We start from the raw sequence: 25,957 nt of genomic DNA, 5'->3' as shown, positions 1-25,957 counted from the left end.
CTGTATTATATTTTAGTGGCTTACCTTTTATTTTCATTGAGACCATGACCCAATAAAAAAGTACTTAAAAAAACATCTGTTTAAAAATATTATATTTAATTACATTAAAAATTTGATAGCGAAGGAATTTTAACATAATTTTATATTAACATAGAACAGAGTATGTACATTTTATATATTTATTCTATTTTATTTGTTTTGTTTACTTTGAGTGGACTTGCAAAATTGTTATTTATTATTTATTACTTTTTAAGTATTTTTTTTTGGTTGTTATTTGTTATTGTTTTCCTAATTTTTTTTTTTTAATTTTTGCTCAGTATATAAGTACAAACAACTTTCCGGTTGACCTTATTTGAAGCCAGTAATATGATGCCCCTTTTCGCCACCGAGGGCATTAGGCCAGCCATAACTGGCTTGGTCAGTTAAAGCCGCGATTCCTTTCGGCCCTGTGTTGTATTTGGTATTTATTTGTTAACTGGTTTAATGACGCCTCCCGTTGCTCATAAAATGCTTGCCACGCACTTTAAGCCGCAATTGTTATTCTTTGTGTTTGGGCACACGGACATTACGGACACCACGTTCATGTACGACGTATCTGTTTGGGTGTGCGTAAATCATAGCCTTTTGGCTTCAGCCGTTAAACTGGGCAGTATTAACTGTCGGCCGGATGCGTGAATGGCCGAATGGCCATCCTTTGACCCCACTCGCTTCGCCCTTCCCCCTTCCCCCGTCACCCACCTTCTCTTCCCTCATATTTGGCAACATTTGGCAGCAGCTGCGTTTCAATAAGCACATAATTGAATTCTGATCATAAATTTGCATTATGGCCAGAGCTTCGCTGGGTTTCTGATGGCTTTCAGCTTTGGTTTTGGTTTTCCTGCCTGATTTTTATATGTACCGCCTGCATGCGAAGGCGCTTTGGGCATGAGTAAAACCTGGATCGGTTAGTCGGGGGAGCAGGTGGTTTATGTTATAATTTTACCCAAAACGCACATTTGCCAATTGGCCCGGGGTTTTTGGAGGGAGGCTTCTCCAGCAGATAGTCGTAAAAACAGGCCGCATGTAAATATTTGAGGAATCGCCACTAAATGAGATGAAAATATAAAAAGTGGGATGGTTACAATGTGCTTTATGGCTATAATTTCAGAAGAAAAGAGTTTTACTAAATCAAAAATAAAATTAAACTGCATTTTGGTCTCTCTGAAGGTTTTCAATTAGCTCCTCTACATTATATAAACATTAATCGTTGTCCCTTAATTTTTTAACTTTTTATTGATTATTTTTAAAGTTAATTTTAAATCAATTTATTGTCAATAACATTTGTATCCACTTACAATTAACACGGCAATAACATATTATGTTCATTATTTGCGGACAGCTACAATGTGTAATTCATATAATGTAGTTAATTGATTTCATAATTTTATTATTGACATTATTCAGAAAAATAAACAAATATTCTGCAACAAATAGTTTAAAACTCTTCTTTGTATCTATCAAATTATCAAAGTAATTTCAAGTGGAAAGTTTCAAAAGACTTTTACTTCCTTCAATTATTTACTAAAGCCACTTCCCCATAAATAAGTTGTTTCATTCATTTTACGTACATTTAAGAAACAATAAAATCCACTCTTCGCCGACACATACAAATTATACCAATGGCTGTCATAGTTGGCCTCGATCTGTAGTCAATTACGAATGATATGCAAAATATTTATTTAAATGCTGGCCACATCTGCTGTGTTCTCAATAAACACAATCTCGGGCAATCCACTTGAGGTTTCCGGGGAATTTTTGCTTAAGTTCTCTAATTGCTGATGGCGGGGAGGGGAGGGTAGGGCAGATCGAATCCATTGGGGAGCCTTGTCGTAGATTGAACATTGATTGTTTTCAATACCGCACAACAAAAGCGCCTGTCAAAAATTAATCACTTACACTTAGTACACAAAAACAGAGGCACACACACACACACAGACAAACAGCCACACCATATCGTCTGTGTATATGTAGTATGTATATACCATATGGACTTATAGACAATGCCTCGCTACACGCATTTATAATTGAATTTGGCTTTTGTTTTTGCTGCTGCTTCTGCTGCTGCTGCTATTGTGTCTGTGTCTGTGTCTGTGTCTGTCCAAGTTGGCATGTTGTCGGCAATCGATGGCTCGTCCTGGCAACTGGCAGGCGCCTGAAAGCACGCAATTTATTTTCATTTCTCTAATAGACTTATTTAGACAGAAGGTGGTGGTGGTTGGGAATAAGAGAATTTCCCGCCGCCGTGTGTGTGTGCGCGAATCGTGATAAATTATTTGTAATTTATTAATTTATTTATTAATTTCCCCGTCTCCTTTATGGCTATTTGTTTGTTCTGCCTGCTGGCGTCGCTGTTTTTGTTGTTTGCAAGGCTGAACGGCGCGTGATCTATGACGGCAAGTGGGTCAAAGGTACATAAATGTACCCCCCTTTTCATTGGCATCAAATCAACAATAAATCGAGAGGAGTGCACTTGAAATTTAGTGAAATACAAAACCATTCTGCATTTACGATATCGATTTAACCTTAGTGTATTCTGTTTACTCCCAGTATACTCATTTTTTCCAGCACATTCCTATTCTTTTTTCGATTTCCATAAAACTTTCTCCAATTTGAGCTGGCAAATCATTAGTGAGGACTATTAAAGAAAGCTAGAAGGTGAGGTGTTTATGTGTCTCGCTGTCTAAATATAACAGCTTTCCTTGATTCTCGCCTTATTTTTATTGCATACCAGTTGGCGTTTAATGGTCAACACGCATGCCAGCCAAAGCGTCTTGTGTTCGTTTCGGTTGTCAACTTGTGTTGACAATACAAATGGATATCCAATGATTTATTATCGCATTAAAGCGCATTAGAGATGGCCAAGGGGAGACAAGTGCAGGGGTCTGCTGCAGAGAAAATCGGCTAGGTCCGCATACCTCCCAGGCATTTTCGCCGTCATCGTCATCGTCATCCTTTCCTTCTCGTCGCTTTCGTTCCATTTTATTTTTTTTTTTCGTTTATTTCGCCTTGCAGTCTTACTGCGCATTCTGTGGAAATGCATAAAAATGAGTCATAAGTTTAAAAATTTATAAAATGCGCCAGCCAGCCCATAACTGCAAAGAAAGACCAGTGGCAGGAAAGTAGAAAACCAGCAGCAGTAATAGTAACTGGTCGGCAGGCGGGGCCGCATTATCAAACGTCTACTAAAAGAAAAAATTAAATTAAATTGCGAAATGCAGAACGAAAGAGAGAGTCAGTGGCATTTGAGGCGAACGACGGGATGAGTCGGCAGACGTATGTTAAAATAGACTTCGATAGTCATGGCCTGGACAGAGAAATTGAAACTCTGGCTCACTTCAATCCACTTCGCTCGGCAGCTCACTATCTCATCGCTGTGCACTGTGGAAAAATGTATTTTTAACGAAATCTCGATTTGAGATCAATTCGCTTTGAAATCTATATCATTTGATAAATAAACTGCAAATACAAAAGTCGAAATGATAAAAACTAACTCAAAACTGGCCCTTAAAAGTGCGAATAAAATTTTTTGTAAAGAAATAACTTCAAAAGGCGTCTAAAAGTATGCAACAAACAAATAGCTTTGTCTTTCGGAATGAATCGTACATTATTTCGGACTTAAATTATAATGTTGCATACTTTTAGACACTTTTTTTTATAATACTTAAAATTATGACCAAACTTAACGCCTTTTTAATAAACATTTCTTGAACCGCCATTCGTTTGTGTTCTTCTAGGACTCCATTTCCTAGATTATATTCAAGTTTTAACTTTATCTTTGCCTCAGTGGTAGCCGTCTTAGGAGTTGAGTCGATTCGGCTATCTACAAGGGCCGAAGGACAGCAAGGACACAAGCACCTAGCTCCGAGTACAACATCGTAATGCAAACTTAATAAGATGTACGCTGTGCATGTCGTCTGTCAGTGGATACACATGCAGCCATCAGACGGAACTGACAGTTAGACAAACAGACAAGCCATCCAAGTCCGTCAGTTTGTCAGACGGAGAGGACATCGCATCCTTTTTCGATCTCCTCCATCTCTTCTGTACGGACACTCTGGCCCCTGGCATGAATCGACAAATGGTTGCGAGCGTTTTACAGTTTTCATATATGTACATTATTCCCATATATATCCGTAATAAGCAAACATTTTAAGTTTCGACCTAAAGTGCAGTTGGTTTTATATGGGTGTTGGTTTCGATGCAGGGCGCCGAATGATCAGTTTACTCTAAAGTGCTTACAAAGGTTAAAAAACCTTTGTATTTTCTTATGTTGAACCTAATGCTTTCGCACTCAAAAGAATCTGTCGATATAACTTATATTAATCAAAACACTTACATCTAAGTTTCAATGCTAGACATTGAAATCATTAGAACTTTAAAGTAATTTACAGTCTGCTTCCAAATCTACAGAATACTGAAAGATGTTATTATAATTAAACGAGGTTTTCCCATCTACCATCTACCATCGACCATCCACTTCACTTAAACTCATCTCATTGTTGTAGGACTGCTGTGTGGCATCAGTTCGTCAACTGCTATTATCTATTAACTGCCATCATGGCTGCCAGCTTCAACTCGAAGGACCCTCGAAGGCGGCGAGCCTCGGAAACCCAAGAGCTCATCCGCATCATCTTCTCGGGCGTGACTGCATCTGAGCCGGAGTCGCTTTATGAGTGGGCCTAGAAGCGACAGCAATTAGGGAAACGTCGGCCCCTTCATTACGCTGATCAATGGGGCTCCTAGATGTCACTTAAAGACAGTCCGAGTCGCACACTCAGCCATATAGCCACACAGTCACACAGCCACACAATCACACAGCCACATGGCACATGCGAATCCGGAAACAGGAAGTGTTGACTGGCCACAAATTTGCCAACGTCTTGGGCATGAAACTTCCTCTTGTTGCTTTGGGTTCCATTTCATTTTTTTACTTCATTTTTTTTTTATTCTTTGTTGAAGCCGCTGGCACTTGCGGCTTTATTGTTGGCATTGTCTAACATCTTTAGCCAGTTGTCTTTTTTTTTGTTTTCTGTACCCGGCCTGCCACTAAAAAACGGTTATTTACTCTGCCAGAGGCTCTTCAGCTTTGGCTCATCCTGTCGCACACTTTTCACTTCCTTTGGATGTTTTGGATGTGTAGCGCCCGTAGACCCCATTTTATCCCCCTCGGTGGTTCTGTGAGAGTGTGTCGTCTACTTAACACAATAAACACTCAATTTTCGAGCATGTTTTGTTTGGGATTTTGCCTTAACTATAGCTGGAAACTTTGCTTAGAAGCCCGCAACTGTTTGCTCAGTCGGTGAGGAACTTTCTGGTTGTCTTTAGCTATGGAGCTGCAGCTCTGCGGCCTATAAATATATATACCAAGATTGTCAATTGTGGTTGGCACCGCTTCTCCCTTGGTTTTGATTTGTTTTCAATTGCTTGGCTTGCTCAGAAGGAGAAAAGTTTGCCGAGAATAATCCGAAATAAGTTGACACCAAGTTTGATTTGCTTTGGATTGCTTGATTTGGCTTTTGTCTTTTCTTGTTCATTGAATTTCTCAACCAAGAGAATCTTAAGACATAATTTTATTTCCTAAAAGAGAAAACAAAAATGTATGGCTTTTATTAAATACTAATTATTAAATTTGAAGCTTCTTGGAAAGTTTTTTAAATTACTCATTGTTATTTTAGATTTTCGAATTTATATTAATAAATTGACCAAATAGCTTCAGAAGCTTATAATGAAAAACATAATTTGTAAAACATATACAAATTCTAGCAAACAATGCATTTGCTGTGCTAAACAATTTATCAGTTATTCTATGCTTAAAGGGCTATCAAAATATATCAACTTTATTTTGCTACAATTTAATCATATTTTCAACTCTTTTGCCATGACAGTTCACACTTTTTGTCATTCAGGCTGGGGTCTAAATTTTCCGGTTTTGCGGCTTCTGCTGACCAATAGAAAATGGTATTTTAACTAGCCTCGGGCAAAGAGGCTCCCCAGAAATCCTGGGACAGACGACGACGACGTCGACCACGACGACCCACCGCTTGGCCACAACATTCCTTATCAATCTTAAAAATGCATGAATAATTAAAATATGCAAATTTATGCTTTGTGACAAGTCGTCGTTTTGTGCCGCTGTGTGTGTGACACCGACTCGTCCGTCGTCGGTGACTTTAAAGCCAGAAAGTGAAGTTTTCTTAAAGCACTTGGCTCGGAACTGTTTGCCCATGCCCAACACCTTCTTTGAGTGACATTCATCCAGCGTCCACCTTTTCTTGCTTAATCCCCTATAAACACCCCTATAAACAACATATTTTCCATCTCTTTGACCATATACAAAAGATGGGAAAAACACAAAATTTTGTGTGCTGCGCTGTTGTGTGCTGCGTTGTGTGTGAGGTAGAAAACACGGTGTGAAAATGCGCCTTTTGAAATGGACTCGATAAGGCAAAAACCTGAATCCAAATCCCGGCGGATTCATCCATTCATTCATCGTCGCGGGGGTCAGTGGCACCTAAAAAGCAGACGAGATGCAAATACAGCCCTTTGTGCCGGCTAATGATGTTTATCGTTTCCAAGACATACACCACGTTACGTACTCCATATGAAAGGAACCCATGAGCTCCTTTCGTTCGTTTTTTATTAGCTAATTCATTAAAATCTGTCGCCGAGATTAACAAGGTGGTGGCTGCCGTCTAGTCAGCCTTTATGTTCTTCAGCAGCGATCCCCCCTCCTCCCCCAACTTCGAAATTATTCATCCATTTAGCCTTGTACATTTTCACACTCAGACGACAGCTTAATTGAAATGCATGAAAATGTCACACGAATTCGATGATGATGGTGATGCTGGTTCTGCTGGTTCTGCTGCTGCTTTTAGCTTTTTAATAAATCCCCTCCCGTCTGCTTTTCTGCCTGCCTTCATCAGTTTTTGGCCACGCACTGCCGCCTCTCACATACTATACATGCTGCTTCTGCTGCTGCTTCTGCTGCTGCTGCTGTCCAACCATGCGTTCTATATTTTTTGGGCCAGGGGCATTCTGGGGCAACACAGTTTTGCCTCTGCTCGGGCTCTCCACTCTAATGCTGTAAATTAAGTGTTGGCCAGCTTTTCACTGGCATTTTACCCAAAAATTTCCGTTCGCACATGGCGGCTAACAACGAACACTGAACGGCAGCTTCAGTGTTAAGTGTGAACTGTTGTTGTGGATATTTTTGGGTGGCACTTGTCGTCAGTTTGCGAGAACAGGCTGTGCAATTTTTGTCACATAATAAAAGGTTTTCAAAGTGTCGCATGAAATTGCATTATAACCTGTCGAAAACCGGGCTATATATTCTGAATTTGTGTTGGCATAACGTGCTAATCAAATATAAAGCCTATAAGAGGTGTCATTATACCCTTGCAGAGGGTATTATAATTTCAGTCAGAAGTTTGCAACGCAGTGAAGGAGACGTTTCCGACCCTATAAAGTATATATATTCTTGATCAGCATCACTAGTAGAGTCGATCTAGCCATGTCCGTCTGTCCGTCTGTCCGTCTGTCCGTCTGTCCGTCCGTTTATATGCAAACTAGTCTCTCAGTTTTAAAGCTATCTGCATGAAACTTTCCCAAAAGTTGTCTTTCTATTGCAGGTAGTATATAAGTCGGAACGAGCCGGATCGGACGACTATAGCATATAGCTCCCATAGGAACAATCGGAAAAATAAATGAAAAAAAATTATAACTTTTCTGTTTTTTATTTTTTTGTTTAGTTCTTCGACATTTAGTAATGGTTAAATATTTCCGATTTACGGATTAAATTTCATCAAAGTCGGACGACTATATCATATAGCTCTCATAGGAACAATCGGAAAAATAAATGAAAAAAATTATAACTTTTCTGTTTTTTAATTTTTTGTTTAGTTCTTCGACATATAGCAATGGTTAAATATTTCAGAATTATGGTTTAAATTTTATCAAAATCGGACGTCTATATCATATAGCTCCCTTAGAAATAATAAAAATATATAAAATAACTATGAAATAATTGAGCTGCAAATCATCATAGCTTCAATGTTTTTAAACATATACGAAAGTAAATCATAATTTTAATGTTTTCAAAAATGTTTAATTCTTGCAATAGCTGCAAGGGTATATGAACTTCGGCTTGCCGAAGTTTGCTTTCTTTCTTGTTAACTTTAAATTCGATTGTTTATTTTGTTATCTACTTGTATGAATAAATCGTAATAATGTTTGATAATCTTATAAGTGCTTAAGTCTGCTAAAATGTTTGCTAATGCACATCCTGTGCAAGTTTCTTTTATTTTATCAGTTTAATAATGAATCAACAACTTAAGTTCTGATACTTTCATTTACTTAAATAGCTATATAAAATATATTTATTTAATATAACTTTATTTATCTCTCGAAAATTGGTGAAACTAAACTATTTCAAAAGTGGTCCTTCTGTTATTTGGAAAACCATTAGAAAAAAGACGTTAGCTTGTCCCAAAATTGATAAAACTCCGATTGGCTTTTTGAAGTTCTATCATATGCAAACATTCGGCATTCTTCTCTCAACCATTGGCAAAACTGAACTATTTCGACAGAGGATTTATTCCTTTGGTTCTTTTTTTTTTTGTTCCTTTGGTGTGCGCTTAGTCGGAGTTTTGTCGCCGTATGCAGTCATGCATATTTGTTTGTCAAACAGAATGCACTTTTCTACATTGTTTAATAGGAATGTTGAAGTTTTATTTGTTAATTTTGGCCCAGTTTCATTATTTTCCATTTGCGCCTTTATTTTTTTTTTCTTTCTGTGCTCTTGTGTTTGTTTCGTTATGCATTTGCGAGGAAGTGACACTGCAATAATAAATAAAGCAACGAAACAAACGGCGCTACGGGAAAACAGAAAGGGTGATGTGAAAATGACTGAAAATGGCTGCAGACAATATGGGATAAAGGGCTGAAAGGAGGAAGGACATTGGGGCACGATGTGTGGATGATGGTGATGATGACGGCAACGTCAAATGTCAACATCAATGCGCCGCCGTTGTTTATTCTTTTTGCAACTGTAGTTTTGCATTTTATGCCTTTGAGCAAAGCATATACATATACATATTCACAGGCAACCGCATTTTTCGTCTCTGTGTTAAAATTTTAATTTCACGCTGAAAAACACAAAAACACACACACACAGAGACCCCGAATCCTGCATCAGGATTGCAGTGAAAGCTCCGAACAACTAAGTGAGAGGCAAGACATTCTGGCAGGATATTCAGGGAATGCAGTGGAGCCAAGGGACGCAGCAGTTAACAGAGACAGGCCAGAGCAAAAAACAACCGACTGCAACTAACTTCTGGGTGCCCGTTTATTGTGGATTCTGTCGCTGTTAAATGTTTCAGTAAATGCCAAAAAAACTGGCTTAGAAAAGTCAAAAGGGGCAGCATCAACCGCCTTATACCCTTTTCAAAAAAATTATACTTTTTATTTTGAGAAGACTTAGAAATCATTTTCTCAATATTTCATATATATTGTTTTTAAATAAATGTAATTTGCATTTCTAATAATTAAGTTTTACCTGGTCAACTATTAGATTTATAAGTTCCACTTTAATAACCCCAGTATCCCATTATTAAACCATTCTTTAGAGATTTCAATTTCAGATGACATAAAAAACATTTTTTCATGTTTCAGAGACTCTTTTAATAACATTGAGATGCAATTTTTGATTATAGTTTGATTGCCAATTGACTAAAATATTTTATGACCTGAGTAATTATGACCTTGAGACAAAGTCAGTCTTGAATTCCTTTTATGAATACAAATTTTAGAAAGAAAGCAAAACCAATTAGGCCAAAACTCTTTCGCGTAGAGTAAGTGGGCAGATGGAATGCAATGGCAGCAGCTGCCCGGCAACGATGGCAGTTGGAATCATCCGCATTCGCATCCGCTTGCTCCTCATCTGCATCTGCATCTGCATCCACATCCTGATCCCCATCCTCATCCTCATCCTCATCCTCATCCTCATCCTCATCCTGTGTGGCCCCTCCTCCGTGCTCCGTTTTTGCCAATTGCCATGGCCGCCGACGGATTTAATTGGAAAATGTAAATGAGCTTTGTTCATTTGAAAGATGCAGTTGGGAGGGCAGATGACAGTCGCAGCCGGGGCCACTTGACAGCCACCGCGAGAGAGTTTTCTTTAAGCTTGTCGCAAAAAAGCGACAAAAATAAAATGAAATAAAATAAAATAAAAATGGGTTTTTACAAAAAGAGGGTATGGAAGTGAAAGAAACAGAACAGAACTGAACTGAACTGAAATTCCCTTAAAGCTGGCTAGCTGGCTGCAACAAAGGAAATGTCAACTAGAGTAGGGGTAAATGCTGACCTCACACACTTACTTATATGCATATACTGCGTGTGTGCGGGTGTGGGGGTGTGGGAAAGCCATTGTTTGACTTACAAAATGGCGTAGAAAGCGCCAACAAAAGCAACTGACGACGCAGCCAAGCTTTCACACACAAAAAAAATATATTTAAAAAAATGGAAAACGGCAACTTCCGTATATATAAAAGAGTCGTGTAAAACAATGCTTTGCGTGTGTGTGTGTGTGTAACGCCATATTGTTTGTCCAAAACTCCTAGACCCCCTGAATCGCCTTAAAACTGGCATATGAACATTTTTCGCTCGCTACTTGTATTTCGCAACATAATAATTTTTAACCCTTTGTTATTCGCGACTTTCTCTCCGTTGCAGGCGATAAAACACCCGCAGGCTTTCCGGTTATAACGCAGGGTCCAGGCACTCGCGTCATTGAAGTGGGTCACACGGTCCTCATGACATGCAGAGCCATCGGCAATCCGACGCCAAACATTTACTGGATTAAGAATCAGACAAAGGTTGATATGACCAATCCGCGCTACTCACTTAAAGACGGTAAGTACAACTCAGTAAGTTTGTTTTTATAGAGAATAGTTTAACTTAAGTAATAATATCAAACAGATATTTCAAAAGAAATCGACTTTATTATCGTAAATCCATAAATAACAATACATTTTTAATATATTAAAAGCCTTTGATGCATTTAAATTAATATTAAATTACTTTACAAAAATTGTATTGTTTGCTCTTTAAACTTGAGATGGCTATCTAAGCCATAGAAAGTCAGTATATACGTAGACTTTTATTATCTTCCATCTGCTATACATTATGTTACATTATGTCCGCTCGGCAGCTTCGATGGCAAAAAGACTTCATTTATTAAAATTCTAGACCCAGACTGTGTCCGTTACCTTTTTGAGCGGGTTCCATCTTTATTATTTTTATTTTTTTTTTTGCAGCTGCTTTTTTTCCTTACGCTCATTTGAATTTCTTAGGAGTTTACTTACGGTTCGACGCACTTTGTGTCGCAAGTTTTTGGGCGCTTAGTTAACGTTTGACTTTTGTCAGGCATCAGCATGAGGCAACCTACTCAACCTACTACGTCGCTCACCTGAGCAAAGTTTGTCCTTTGAATTGCAGGTCGGGGCGGGGGAGACCTTTTCCAGCTTTCAGAAAACTTTACGAATGTCAACAAAATTTGGACGGGTCCTTTAATCAGGCGTCGGCAGCATTGGCAGCATTTGATAATTATATGTTCAATGTCAAGTCGCATCGTTAGCGAACGCCGAACGCCGAACGCCGATCTGTATCTGTGTCACATCAAACGGGTCAAAGTGGGCTCAAAACTAACACAAAAGCTGCCACCTGCAGGGGCCAGGGCCGCTGGTCATTAGAGGCTCAAATATTGACATTAATATTGACATTAATATGCATTAAAGATTGCCTTTTAAAACGACATCAATAATGGTCACGTTGACAACCGAATCAGTGGGGGCGGCGGTGTGAGCCATCCGCCTAGCCGGGCCTTAACAATTGGAACGTGTTGGGCATGGCAAGAAAACAACAACAATAACAACAACAACAACAACGACGACGTTAACAAAAACATTACTCGATGTCCTCGCTGGTCCTGGGGATCCTGGAATCGGCCTATGGAGCCGCAATGCTAATGAAATGGTCGCTTACGCGTAATGACAGCCTGCCAAACAATTGAGTGGGCTCCATTAAATGTCCTTCGCATGCAGCCACTGACTTTCAAATGCCCTGAGATTAACTAGGGTTCTTTTTTTTTAATGGTATATGCTGTTCAAAGGACATGTTCAAAAAGATTATCTCCGACGGAGATAAAAAAGGTCTGTACACTTTAATATGAGTGTTCGAGGATGGCATTAATTTCGTAAAGTGCATGCCCTTTAATGAGTAAGCTTTTTGTAAATGTTGAGATGCCTATTTAATTGTAAAGTTTCGTTATACAAATACAACAAAATATAATCCTTTATTTGAACTCCAAAAGGGCATCCAAAAATAAAAAAGAATAATGTTAAGAAGTAAATGTAATTGAATATGTTTTTAATAAATATAAACAAAATTCAGAAATTGTAATTCAGGAAAATAAGGCTTCAAGAACTTAACATTGTGTTATTTAATCGCATAATAAATATTTCAAAAAAACATCCAATAAAAGGAACTCAGTTTTCAAAGAACTAAATACGCATTATTCTCACCGACAAAGTATTTCCTATAAAAATGAACTAACTTTTCAAATGGCTTCCATTACACCATTCAAGCAAAATAGATTGGTTTAGCTTTCTCCCGGACTCCTCTTATTTGCAACACTTTTCAAATGCTAACCAAACTATCCATCGCCTTTTGTTGGCCTACAGCGATGCAAATTAAAAACTGTTACATGTATTTCCCCAAGGTGGAATTATTTTTACCGCTTCAACGATGAGACTTCATGCAAACATAGTCCGGGCTTATTTGTTGGATTCTGTTCTGTTCTGTTCTTTTTTTTTTTTTTTTGCTCGCTTTTCACGGATATGGAGGTCGACTAATTTAGCGCAACACGAACCAAAGTGGCCCCCGTCCGTGTTCGCTTATGGAGAACGAAGAAGATGGAGAAGGTTTTTGCGGGTTAAATTAGTTTTACGTGGGCCGGCGAGTAACTTTCTTTTTTTTTTATCCCTCAAAAGGTGAGGAATGGTCAGGGGAGGGGGAAGCGGGAAGTGGGGAGTGGAGGTCCGACCAGACTGGCACCATCTTTGCCGCGTTAAACGAAACGTAAAAGTATTTCCGCCAGCTAAATATCCTTTTGGGTGCCCTTAACGCCCAAACCCCCTCCATCACTCCGTTTTGCCTTAAAGCGCGCTTTAAATTTATGAAAGTAAATAATTCGCCTGAGGTGAGGTTTTTGGACGGGTTTGCTCTATTGTGGGAGATCCTGGGACCTGGGTCTGCATTCCCAATGACGCCAAACCGAGTGGCGAGAATATATATATATATATATATATAAATATATATAGATGTATAATTCGCATAATAAGTTATGCAAGTCATGTGCCGTTTTATTCAATTAGCACTTTATGGTCCTTTATTGTACGCCTTACGCCCGCTCCTTTTTCCCCAGAGCGCGTTGATTTTTCGGTTATACGGCCGCCGCCTGCTAATTAGAGCCTGCAGGGACTTTACTCTCGAGGTGGGCGGTGGATAGAGGGGGCGCGGTCCTCAGTGGAGGGTGGGGGATGGGGGGTACGTGAGTTATCAAATGAAAAGTAACTCGGCGGCAGTCGTACTTCATTTTGTTCGCGCCATAATTAAATTAGAACTTTATTATTTTAATAAAACCGTTTCGAGCGCCCAAAGGACCTTATGGCGACGTAAACCCCATTCCTTTGTCGGGGACTCAATCGCCTTAGCTGGATGCATTAATGTGATTATTATACACTCCTCTTTACTACTAGCCTTTGGGTAAGTCGGAATTTCTCTAAGAAATACAAAAGAATAGCCACAAGAAGGGTCATTAAATATACCAAATTATATTCAGAAACTGTAGCAACTTTTTACAAAGACTTTTTTCTCACCAAGCATCATATTTCTTAAATAGTTTAACAAGGCTATACTTGTTTTTCTTAATAATTTGTATTAATCGGTCTTCAAAAATACTTAATTGTTTAACACTGCCAAAAAATATACCTCTCAATTGACATAAAAAATTACTGTCAAGCTAAATTAAAATTTAAATAATAATTATATATTTTTTACCAAAAAAAAGCATAATTAAAATTATCTGCCAGGCTTATAACAACGACATGTTCTCAAAGGCATACATTTCTTCTTCTGTATTCCCCGAATTATTACATTTCTTGAGACTTTAATATTTTCCACTTCAGCGTAAGGCAAATGACAGCGGTCGCACTTCAATGCACAAATACATTTATAAATAATTTATTTAAAATTACCTCGTGGGTCATTTTCATACTCTTTGGCAGTTGGTAGTTAATTTAGTCCTTCGAGCTGAGACCGGGCCAAAGGGTAGGCTTCCAATAGAACGAATCGGGCAACGAACAGCGACAATATTATTGAGTATTATACCTTTATTTTTATTTCGCCAAATAGTCCCTCAGGGCTTTTGTTCAATAAAAAGCATAACGGAAGGAATAAAAAAAATAACCTTTGCCGTAGTGACCACGGGTTTTCCCTGTTTTCCTTACTGTTTTTCTTCTTTTTTTATTTTTTTTTTCTGAAAAGGTTCTGGCGCAGCGTCTGGGGAAATTACTTTCTCGGGGTTGGAATACTCATTGGCAAAAGGGAAAGGAGTAACAGAAAAATGTTGGGCTTTTTCAAATATCATAATTTGGCTTTTAAGCAAAAGAGGCTTATCAGAAATTGGTTTCGCCAGAGCCAATTGTCTTAATGGGTTGTGTGTGAGCAGATGAACTCAACTGAATGGAAGTGTCAACGAAGGGTCTGTCAGGGAGCAATTTCGACGATAATGGTTTCCTTTGCTTGAGCAGGTGCAATAGCAATTGTACTTGACAGAATTGAATGCGTATTTTGGGTATGGATAGTTGATTTCAAATGTCCTTCGTTTAAAGAACTTTAAGATTAGGGTTTTGTGTATATATAAAAAATATATTCCTTTTTATCGTAAGCCTTTTAGACACAATATTTTGACTCAAGCTAGTCTATAATAATTTCAAACTTATAATCTGCTTAAAATAATTTCTCTACTTAACGTTTAAGTGAATATAAAGAATCACAATTTGTGAGATATAAGCAGAACATGATTATAAAAGCCCAGTTAAAATTAAACACAACTTTCCTCAAGTGGATACTTACGTTTTAACTAGCTGAATATTGAGTTGGATTGCTGGCTGGATTGCCGGGGCGTAAAACAACGAATAGAGGCCATATAACTCAGGGGGTTAACCTTTATGTTTAAAACTTAAAAGCAACTCCGACCCGTTTGGCTCGAATATTGGCCGTCGAGAGCTCAGCTTGCAACATCGTCTTACGTTTTTTTATATGACATTTTTATGCCTTCCTTTGTTCGAAACTTACACGTGGCACACTCCGCTATTCCCCGGCTCTCCTCAAACAAAGGAGCAGCAGCTGCGACGAGCTGATGGCCCCCCGACCTGCGACCTGGTCTCCAACTCTTTAATTGCTGGGCTCCATCATTACAATCGCCTTGCCACTTGACGTGACCAACCTGTGGGGCAAGAGGAACACTGGGTACTGGGTCTGCACGCAATTATTTACTTGAGCCGTAAAACTGTAGTTAAGACAAGTCAACTTGAAAGCATTTCGGGAAAAGTTTAATGCTTAAATTATGAGCTTCTCCTTGTCACTTGCTGCTGCTCGAAAGAGTTGACAGTCACTTTTGTTGAAAATGAGACAGTAATTGCCAAAATGTGCATGACTAGAACGGCTTTCTCCCAGCGGGGGGCATGTCCTTTCTCTCCCCTCTCCCCTCAATTTTCCCTCTCCTCGAGTATTTTGAGGGGAGTGGAGGTGGTCAGTTGGGTTTCTTCTTTTTTGGGTTGACGATAAGTCGTCGTCACTTGCATTACCAAAATTGAAACTTTGCACACTTTTATGCGAACGAACTTGGGCGGTGGCGGCACAGGAGAAGAAAGCCAGTCAGCCAGCCAGTCGCCCCATAAATGTCACTTTGTAACGACGACAACGAGGACTACTTAAATTAAAGCATAATTAAATTAATAATCCCATTTGGGCGTGCAGCCAAGCGTTTGAAGCTGAAGCCAAAGTCGAGAAAGCCAAAGCCTTGGCAACCAATGTGTCAGAGTGTGCGTTTCGTGGCGCTTTGTACTACAAGTGTGTGTGTGTGTGCGTGTGTGTGTATGTGCGAGCGGCGGAAGTTGCAGAATACGAAAATGACTGCACTAGCGGAAGTGCAGCCGTGTGGCGTGCCACATGTGTGCCACGTCCAAAGTATCCCGCAACCAATGTCTTGTCACATAAATATGTGGAAGAATTGCTTGGGGCGCTAGTTTGGGTTCTCCAGGGCCCGTTACTTTGGTTTCTTAATAGCTTATGACTTCTCCAACTCGGGATTTTGAATTGAAAAGTATTTAAACTTTTTATTTTATGGCAGTCTACAGACAAAACCCTAAAAAGTAAAAAAAAAAAAGTGAAAAAAAAAAACATTAGGGCACCATTTCCAGTTGAGCTCGTCTAAAATAGTCTATATCTTAAACCTGGGCAATATAATTTTTGGCTCATTCTCGCGAAAACATTATGTTTGGAATAAGCTAAAATTCATAAATTATTTTGGACATATTATTTCTGGGAAACACACCAAAGAATTCATACCTTTTCTAAAAGACTTACAGATATTGACTTAAAAAATAAAAAAGATTCTCAAGTAAATTCTCGATCTGTTACCCTTAAAAATAAAAGATTAATTTTTATCGATTTAAATTGAACCTTTTAGCAATGGGATTTCTTTTAAAAAATATATAACAATATAATTTTTATAAACATTTCTTTTTTGTTCAGTAAGGAAAATTATGATATCCTCATTAAATTTCTAACTTAACTGTATTGGACAAGCAATAAGTTAACCTTAAACTGAAGATAGTCCTGAGAAGCTTTAAGTCGGTAAGTTATTTGGGTGGCAAATCCTTTCGCTTAAACAACTTTTTCACCTGTTCACCGGCCGAAGCCGAACTCTTTCGCTAGTCAGCAGCCTGTCCATTTGTTTATATTTCTTTTTTATGACCCTTGAAAGAATTTTTAATTTTCATAAGAGTAGCACACGCACGCAGGGTGAGACAGGGCCAAAAAAACACGGGGACTGGCATGGAATGGAAAGACTTACATTCGGGACACAGACGAGCGCCCAGATGTATGCTAGCTTAATTTTTATTGCTACAGCCATCCTGCACGCAAAGTGTGCGGCTTACGTTAATGTTTTCGGCAGAAGGTTGCCTGGAGTTTTAATGAAACTTGCCTTCATAAATTTTAATCAACGTTCTCCGCAGACGTTGTCTTTTTTTTTTTTCTTTTTTAATATTTTTTTAAATTTTTTTAGAGCTTTACCTGGCATAATGTCAGCATTGGATGAAGGTGAAAAAATATTGGTTTGGACCGCTGAACTACACATGTCAGCTTAAACGAAAGTGGTCGATTATTTATAAAAGTAGCAACATTTAATGGTTGTTTGAATGGTTCAACGGTTGCTAAACAATGGGCCAGACGCCGGGGGGAATTCCCGGCTACACAGGAAGTGCAACAAGCGTAATAAATGTTCAGCCATACAGGCCAAATAGTATGCAATAAATTTCGCAACAATCAACTTTGATGCATGTTGTAGGTGAACGGCAGCAGAGTAGCAAAAATAAAAGCACAAAGCGTCCTTTTTCACTAGCGAAAACAAAACATAAATGCAATGGCGGTGCACTAAAAACCACACAGCAATCTACACAGCATATACATCACTTTAAGTCCGTTTATTTTTTATTTCCCCGACTATTTTGTGTATCAAACGCAAAATAACAACTAAAATAAAACGGAAAGGTACATAAAATAGACACAATAAACATGACTTTAGTGCGAGCCAAGCGATTTTTTCCAAATTTAGCGCTGCTGGTTATATTTTGTTCGATATTCGCATGCCAGAAGCGTAGGTTAAGATCATTTTTTGTGGGGGCCAGCATTCAAATCAATTTATTCAGATTTACTTTCATGTTACTGGCTAAAGTGTAGCTGAAGCCCCTTAAAAATCATTAAAATGTCCAAATTAATTAAGTAGTTTTTGAAAATAGTGAAAAACTCTTCAATATATTACAACTAAAGTAGTTTTAAATTTGTAATAATTATAAGCATTATTTAATGCAATTTGGTTGTACCCCACATTGAAAGCCTCTGGTCACAATTATTTTTTATTGTTTTTCAATAACAAGGGTCATTAAAATGATTCACTCAACTGTGGCAGAACTCTTATATTTGTTTATTGCCACGGTTTATTTATTTTTCTTTTGGAACAGCATAACCTTTCATCAAGATATATTCACTGCATATGCAATATCAATATGTAACATTTATTTTATAGCTCATTGAGCAGATAAACAATGTAACAATTATATTTAAAAATACTTGGTGGGTATTTGTTTGAATAAGTATAAGTATAAAATTTAGTATATATTTTGAATATAAACTTAAAATTCTTACGTCACTCAATTTAAAATCAATAAAATTATAATTGCAAAAAAAAAATCTGTTTAAAGAAACATAAATGAAATAAAATTAAATTTCATTTGATGACTCTCCACAATATTAAGTCCACTATCATATTAAACGAAAATACGATTTTGTAATTTAAGCTTTCCGCTTAAGCCTGATCAAAACTGCTTGTATATGCACAAAATGCAGCAATAAATAATTAAACGATAATATTGCGTATGAAAAACTCTTTTTTTGTAAATTAATTGTCATATTTCATGCAGATTTAAAATTTGCTTACCTACTATGTGTATATGGTATATGGACACAGACACACGGGTCTGTGTGTATACTGAATTGAGGTTGTTGATTAATTGTATGGGAAAGAAAATTGAATATCGAAACTCGAATGTGATTAATTTCGCACAAACGCACACAGTAACATGACGATATCATAGTTTTTGCGTTTAAACGCTTAGAAATGCAAACGCTGTTAACAAATTTAACATGCTTCATTAAAAATGGTAATATGATCAAAAAAGCATAAAATAAATTTGCAAAATAAATTATAAACCAACTAAAACAAATCATTGGCTCTCAACTATGTCGCTCTAAATTATCGCGTGAAATAATAGTTATTGGTCAATTAAAAAGCGCAATAACAGACATATTTGAGCCATAACTTTATGGTTTCAGCCAGAGCAAAAATGCCAATGGCTATTAAACAAATTTTTGGTGCCTGGAATATATATTCATAACTGTTGATTTAAAAGCCACTGGCTTTTAGGAGGGGCAACCACGTGAAGAGAAGTGAATTTTGATTACGTAAATTTTCTTATTGTCTACTCATCGCCGTCTCGTGCATCATTGTTTATTAGTCATATAAATATAATGTCAAAGTGAGGGCGGTTTATGGCTTTCTCTCCTACCAACCTCCAGTTTTTCCCCCGTATTTGTCATTCACATTAGCGTAATATTCCGGAAAAGCAAGCGTCGATATTTAATAGATGCCTGTGTGTGCCTTTTCTCGTTGGTGAAGAGATTGCAACATTTTTTTTTTGGGGGCTGGAGACTTGTCGTAAAATTTATATGGCTTTTAAAATCATATAAAAAGTGTTAATTTTCCATGTGTTGCTTCACTGGCAGCAGTGCAGCAGCATCCACATCCTGAAGTGGAGTGGATGGATTCCGTACATAAAAGCAAGGTGAATTGAGAATTTTTTATGGGGCAATGAGGATAATGTGGGTTGCCTATTAAAGTGATGTGAGATAAACAAACATCATTTGACTTTCAAATTTATTGATAAATCTAAGATCTTACGACTCTGTTACGGTTAAACCCATGCCCCCATAACCCAAAGGCACCATAAAAGGGCGTAAAACGTCAAGGTTTTGCTAAATAAACATAAAAGTTTGTATACTTCCCAAAATTTAAATAAGGCAAGCTTATAAGTACTCTCAAGCTTAAAAACTATTTGGGTCTTATAAGATGTTTTCATGACAATGCTTAAGTATATTTTTCGATTTGGTTGGCTTAAAAGGCTCTTTATCTATAGGATAGGTTTATGGAATCCAGACTCTTTTTGTATATGCATAGATTTTTTTGGCTTAAAAGTATCTTTAAAATTCCGTTTACTCCCAGTATTTCTTAATAAAACATTAACATGTTTAATTTATAATAAAATAACATCTTGTATTCTTTTAGAAAATGTTTTTATTTACATCTAAAATATTTGTATTTACATTGAATCCTATTTCCATTTAAAACTATAGTGAGAATTAATTATAATGTTATTTAATGGCAACCACACTCCTTGGCCACTGCCTTTTGGTACTTGGTCAGGTCGATGATGTCCTCGTTGAGGTACCTCAATATGGTGATGGCTCCCAAAACAGTGGGCACACAGCAGGGCTTGGGCAGATGCGGCTGCTTCAGGTGCATCAGCGTTTGGACAATGGCATGGTTGGTGGCATTCATTTTGGTGCCCAGCGGGAAGTTGCAGCCGCCGCCGCAGAAATATGCCTCGAACTTTTTGGGTGCAATCACCCAGTTGTGCATCTGCAGCTCCTTAAAGTTCACAGTGAAATTGAGTCGCTCGCAGGATTGAGGTGGCCTGTATAAATCCACGGGTGGCGGCGGCGGCGGAGGTGGTTGTGTGTAACCACCTGCCCGGCGTTTTTCCAAATCCCTCTTGAAACGAAGCTTCTGTATTTTGACCAAGAGCTCGGGCCCATTAAAATAGCCCACGATGAAGGGTTCCAAGTTGGAGCGACTGGCCTGAGGAGCCACCAATCCGGCTCCAAAGGTGCTCAGCTGGAAGTCGCCTATCGAGATCCTCAGCTCATTGCGACGTGGCAAACCCCTGTTGGCTAACCACATTCTCAGAGTTTCGGTCAAATTGAACTCTAGCCAGCCACGCTGACTGGAGGTGGTGTTCACGGAGCCCAGGATGCGATAGGAGTACTCCTGCCGGTTGTCCAATTTTCTGTACACAGAAACCGTGATGTTCTCTCTCCTTTCCACCAAACTAGGCTGTTTGTATATCCTGAGCATGGCCTGCACCAAACTCAAATCCACTGGAACATCGTTGGTATTAAAGGTTACGTGCATATCCAGTTCGTTAGCCGTTTCCTCGGGCTTTGCTCGACTCGAAAAGGTCAGGATGCTATTGCAACTGGCAATCTCTTGTCGATCCTCGTTGGAAATCAGGATGTCATCGTCCAGCGAGCGTTTATGACGCCGATGCAGGACCTCTTTGGGTTCCTGGTCCTCGCTAATCTCATTGTACACCTCCAGCAGGAATTTCGACGCAGAATTGTGCAGATTGGGCTCCGCCTGTCGTCGCGGTCGGTCACCCAAATCCAGGATGTCAATCATCTCCATTTGTTCGTTTAACGGTCGTTTCTGATATACTGGCATCTCAATGTGACTATTGGTGGTTACATAAGTGGTGCCACCAACAAAATGCATAAAGCTTGTCACTATAAACAGAGTAAACATTTTTGGGTTGTTTTCTCGACAAGACTTGGGTTTGTACTGATTGCCTTTTTCAAGGAACTGTGTGTTATATTGCAGATCAGGTAGTGTTATAACTTAAAACATAATGCTAGTCCCTGCGCGCAGATGTACTCAAAGGGTTAAACCATGAAACCAATTGGCTGGATTTTAGGTAGGCACACTCCTACTCTCAGGTATAAACTTAAAAACTTGCAGCTGTTTCATGTAATTGTTTTTAGGGTATACCATCAATAAGCTTAGGTATAGGCAATAAATAGGTACGGAGAAAGTGTCAAACCATTCACTTAAAAGTTGTGTCAAATAATCCATCTCTTTATATGTGGAAAATAATGTTTTAATAGTTATTTATTAATTTATGATAAGGTTTTCATTTTCAAAGATATACTTTTGATGAATAGTGAATTAAATACAAATAAGAAAAACTAAAATTAGTTTTGGTGTAAAGAAAATATGCATTAAATAGTACAACATTTTAATAAACTCTTGCCGTTTTTATATTTCAGGCTTCCTGCAAATCGAAAACAGTCGCGAAGAGGATCAAGGCAAATACGAGTGTGTGGCCGAGAATTCAATTGGGACGGAGCACTCGAAAGCTACCAATTTGTATGTGAAAGTCCGTCGTGTTCCGCCAACTTTCTCCCGGCCACCAGAGTCGATCAGTGAGGTGATGTTGGGCTCCAATCTGAATCTTTCCTGCATTGCCGTCGGCTCACCCATGCCACATGTCAAGTGGATGAAGGGTATGAAAAGGTCTATACTCAACTATCTGGCCCATCGTTAATCAATGTTTTTGTTTAGGCTTTGAAGATCTAACACCCGAGAATGAAATGCCAATCGGCCGCAATGTCCTGCACCTGATTAATATTCAAGAGAGCGCAAACTACACTTGCATAGCAGCCTCTACACTAGGACAAATCGATTCCGTTTCGGTGGTTAAAGTGCAGTGTAAGTGAACTGGGAGTAAATATACAAAATAAAATAAACGAAAATTTGTAATTCATAAGAATATAAGCTTTATGAATTATGAACACATGGTTTAATTATAATGTTTTTATTATATATAAATGGTTAAATGCAAAATTCTTCGTTTTTAATTATAACAATGATACCGCGAATTTAGTTATATTATGTGCGTCAAACGTATGGTTTTTCCTTGACAGCTAAACTAAAGTAACGTAACTGAAAAAATATATTTTAGCAGATTAGTGAGTAAAATAAAAAAAAAGCATCTTAAAAAACGCTTTTTTTAAACAATATGAAAATTTTAAAGTATGCTCCAATAAAAGGTAAATATTAATATAAATATTTATCAATAGTTTATAGAGCAAAACAACTTAAAATCATTTTGTTTTTACAATATGACAATTTATAAGTATCTGTCACATTAAAGATTTGGAATTTCGAAATATAATAACAAAAAATATAACTTATGATCTATTAAATGGTGAATAAGCCTTTCTCTTAATTTCTCTCTATTTTTGCGGCTTAAGATCAATAAATATATCTATCTTTCTATATCCTTGAACAGCTCTGCCCACCGCACCCACCGATGTGCAAATCTCGGAGGTGACCGCCACTTCGGTGCGTCTGGAGTGGTCGTACAAGGGTCCGGAGGATTTGCAGTACTACGTGATCCAGTACAAGCCGAAGAACGCGAACCAGGCCTTCAGCGAGATAAGCGGCATCATCACCATGTACTATGTGGTCCGTGCCTTGAGTCCCTACACCGAGTACGAGTTCTACGTGATAGCCGTGAACAATATTGGACGTGGACCGCCATCTGCTCCGGCGACATGTACCACCGGTGAGACAAGTGAGTATCTTCGCGGATGGGCTGCTGCCCACTCTCCCTTTGGAGGACATATTAACTAACTGCCCCCGTTTATCCCGTTCGCTGTCTTTCACATGCTGCACAAAAGGATTTTTAACCAATTTCGTTTTGAAATTTAGTCTAGCACTCTTAGATCCGTTTTTATTTGCTTTGCTCCATTATGTCGGCAATCGTACTAACCCTTCTTGAAATGTCTATTTGTCCTTTCTCTCTGCTCACTCGCTATCCTCCTTCTCAGGCGATTTCTCATTCGGTGGCACAAGTAAGTATCCTTGGCAAACAAAATTTTATGGTTGGCCAAAAAATTGCCAAAACAATTTCAATAACAATTGTTGAGCTGCACAAAATCCGACCAAAAAAAAAAAAAAAAAGAAAACATAATGTAATGTAAGGGTACAAAGCAAAAAAAATAAGTAGTAAGGAAAGCGGAATAACAAGTAGCTAGATGAAATCAAAGGTAAATGCAATGTTAAAAAATCGTTGCATACGCAGCTGCGATCCACAAACCACGAGTCCTGGCGATATCCTGACGTATGTGAGTGGGTGGTGGGTGGTTTTTGGGGATGGGTATGGTTATGGGTATGGGGATGGGTATGACTATGGGGATATCCTCCCCGAACATCCCATAAAGTTCGCATTGTTATGCGTTCGTTTCGATGCGGATGGTTGTATTTGGGTGCATGCAACGCTGTTTTAGTCCTCGCAATTCCAGCGTAAGCATGTGCTTGTCTGACAAGAATTTCCGGTTACTTCTGCCCTTTCTGTGCCCTTTCATGGCTTATGCGATACGTAAGAGTTCCTTACTCATTAACTTTACCAAATTCAATACTCAACCATTTCAGAAAATAAATCATTTTCATTTATTTGACCAATTTGTATCTCAATCAGGTAAACTAAATCTCAATTAAAAACTAACTTAATGTCTCCATTAATATTAAAAACAATTTTTAAAAAGGCAAGCTGATAATTAAAATGTATTTTGTTTTTTTTAACCAAAATAAACTTAAATGGTATTCGTTATTAAAGCGAAAATGGCTTTGTAGGGTATTTCTTAAATCATATAAGACTTTTTACGTACGAAAAGGAGCAGCTGCAGTTGCAGTTTTTACTAGCAGATCCAGGAGCGTGTCGTACAAAAGTTGAAAACTTTTATTGCCGCAATTATGCTTATCGCTTGCCCAATATCGTTTCGAAATAATATTTCGATAGCAACGTTTATGGGCGGTTCAAGTTGGAAGTTGGAAGTTGGGCTCCTGAGCCCGCATTCTGGCATCAGCAGGTCAAAAGAATGCTTAACACGTGTCACTGGCTTAGGTAGCAGCTGGGCCAAGTGGATAATCCGCAGCTTTCTTTATGGCCAGTAACATTACACTACAAAGGATATGAGTACATTAACGGAATGGGTAGGGAAATTCAAGGTGATGCCATCTCACACACCTGTGCTCAAATACAGCACCACATTTGGGTTACTTAATAGATTGTTAAAGTATACTGAATTTAATTTTATTAAATATTTCATATTTTCTTTAAGTTTCTTTCAAGTATTTGGAAAAAAAGAAAATATATATATATATATACATATACATATACGGTAAAACGGTACAATATGAAAGTAAAATTTGGGTTACTTAATAGATTCTATTTAATAAAATCTTTCAATTTCTATTCACTTTCTGAGTTGCACTAATAAAAACATTATTTAAACATTTTTGATTGCCTGCCTTACCTGCTTTAATAACAAAATGTATATTTTAGTCTCCTATTTATTGCATCCCTAAAGTAAAGGCATTTTCCAGTTATTCTGAACATTAGAAATTAAAATAGATTCTGCAAACAGCCTTTGAATTATACTACCTCATTACTAAATGTATAGAATTGTATCATAATTCAGTATTAAAATGATTTCTCTCACCAAGCATTGGCTATTTCTTAGTTGTTTCAAATGCCAACACAACAGAGTAGTTAATTAGTAAAATAAGCTTCTGCTGCATTTGGCAAGCAAACACACTCATTAATGTTTGTGAAAGCGTTTGAGGGCAGATACTGTTTTTGCGGGGCAGCAGTGATCAAAGGCACCATTTAAAGTGTGTGGACCGGGACCACAATTGGGGCTGGACTGGGTCGCCTTGAACGAGTCTTCAGCACATCCTTTCGTCAAGTAATCAGATATATGGCCTGCACATGCTCCTGCCTCGAATCCTTTGGCTGTGAGGGGTTGAATTTTGAGGGGGCCACGATTTAATGCCATGTGCTGGTACTGGTAGTGGTGCTGGTGCTGGTGCTGGTGCTATAAGGAGTAGGCGTGTGCGCAGGCATGCAAGGATACATATTAATGGAGCGTATCCGTATGTAATGTATATGCCCTTAAATGCAGCTTACGTGATGCTGATGCTCCTCCACACACAGCATTCATATGAACACATACAGAGAACGGGCGGCTAAGAGGAAATTTTTGCCAGAATCTATCGGTAAATCGGTGTGTGCGAGCTGCATGCAAATCTTGGCTATAACAAGCAATGGACCAGGCC

The 25,957-nt window shown here is 38.2% G+C and overlaps 2 protein-coding genes across 2 annotated transcripts in view; one reads left to right on the top strand and one right to left on the bottom strand.

Annotated features, from left to right (window-relative positions):
- LOC128263372 (tyrosine-protein phosphatase Lar) overlaps positions 1-25,957 on the top strand; it is a 122,887-nt gene that overhangs the window by 77,010 nt on the left and 19,920 nt on the right. Inside the window, 4 exon segments of the mRNA XM_052998399.1 lie at positions 10,768-10,947; positions 22,102-22,338; positions 22,397-22,543; positions 23,127-23,411. Of these exon segments, the coding sequence (XP_052854359.1) occupies positions 10,768-10,947; positions 22,102-22,338; positions 22,397-22,543; positions 23,127-23,411 (849 nt within the window).
- LOC128263351 (protein screw) lies at positions 20,221-21,550 on the bottom strand. The gene has a single exon (XM_052998378.1). The coding sequence runs from the start codon at positions 21,548-21,550 to the stop codon at positions 20,375-20,377; it is 1,176 nt and encodes a 391-aa protein (XP_052854338.1). The 3' UTR covers positions 20,221-20,374.

Source organism: Drosophila gunungcola, unplaced genomic scaffold (assembly GCF_025200985.1).
Source record: "Drosophila gunungcola strain Sukarami unplaced genomic scaffold, Dgunungcola_SK_2 000001F, whole genome shotgun sequence".
NCBI lineage: Eukaryota > Metazoa > Arthropoda > Insecta > Diptera > Drosophilidae > Drosophila > Drosophila gunungcola.
The sequence above is the reverse complement of the archived record's forward strand: the minus strand, read 5'-3'. Positions and strand labels throughout refer to the sequence as shown.

Bases quoted from the DNA above. Each gene is read 5' to 3' on its own strand.
- LOC128263351 (XM_052998378.1), bottom strand. From the start codon at position 21,550: ATGCATTTTGTTGGTGGCACCACTTATGTAACCACCAATAGTCACATT.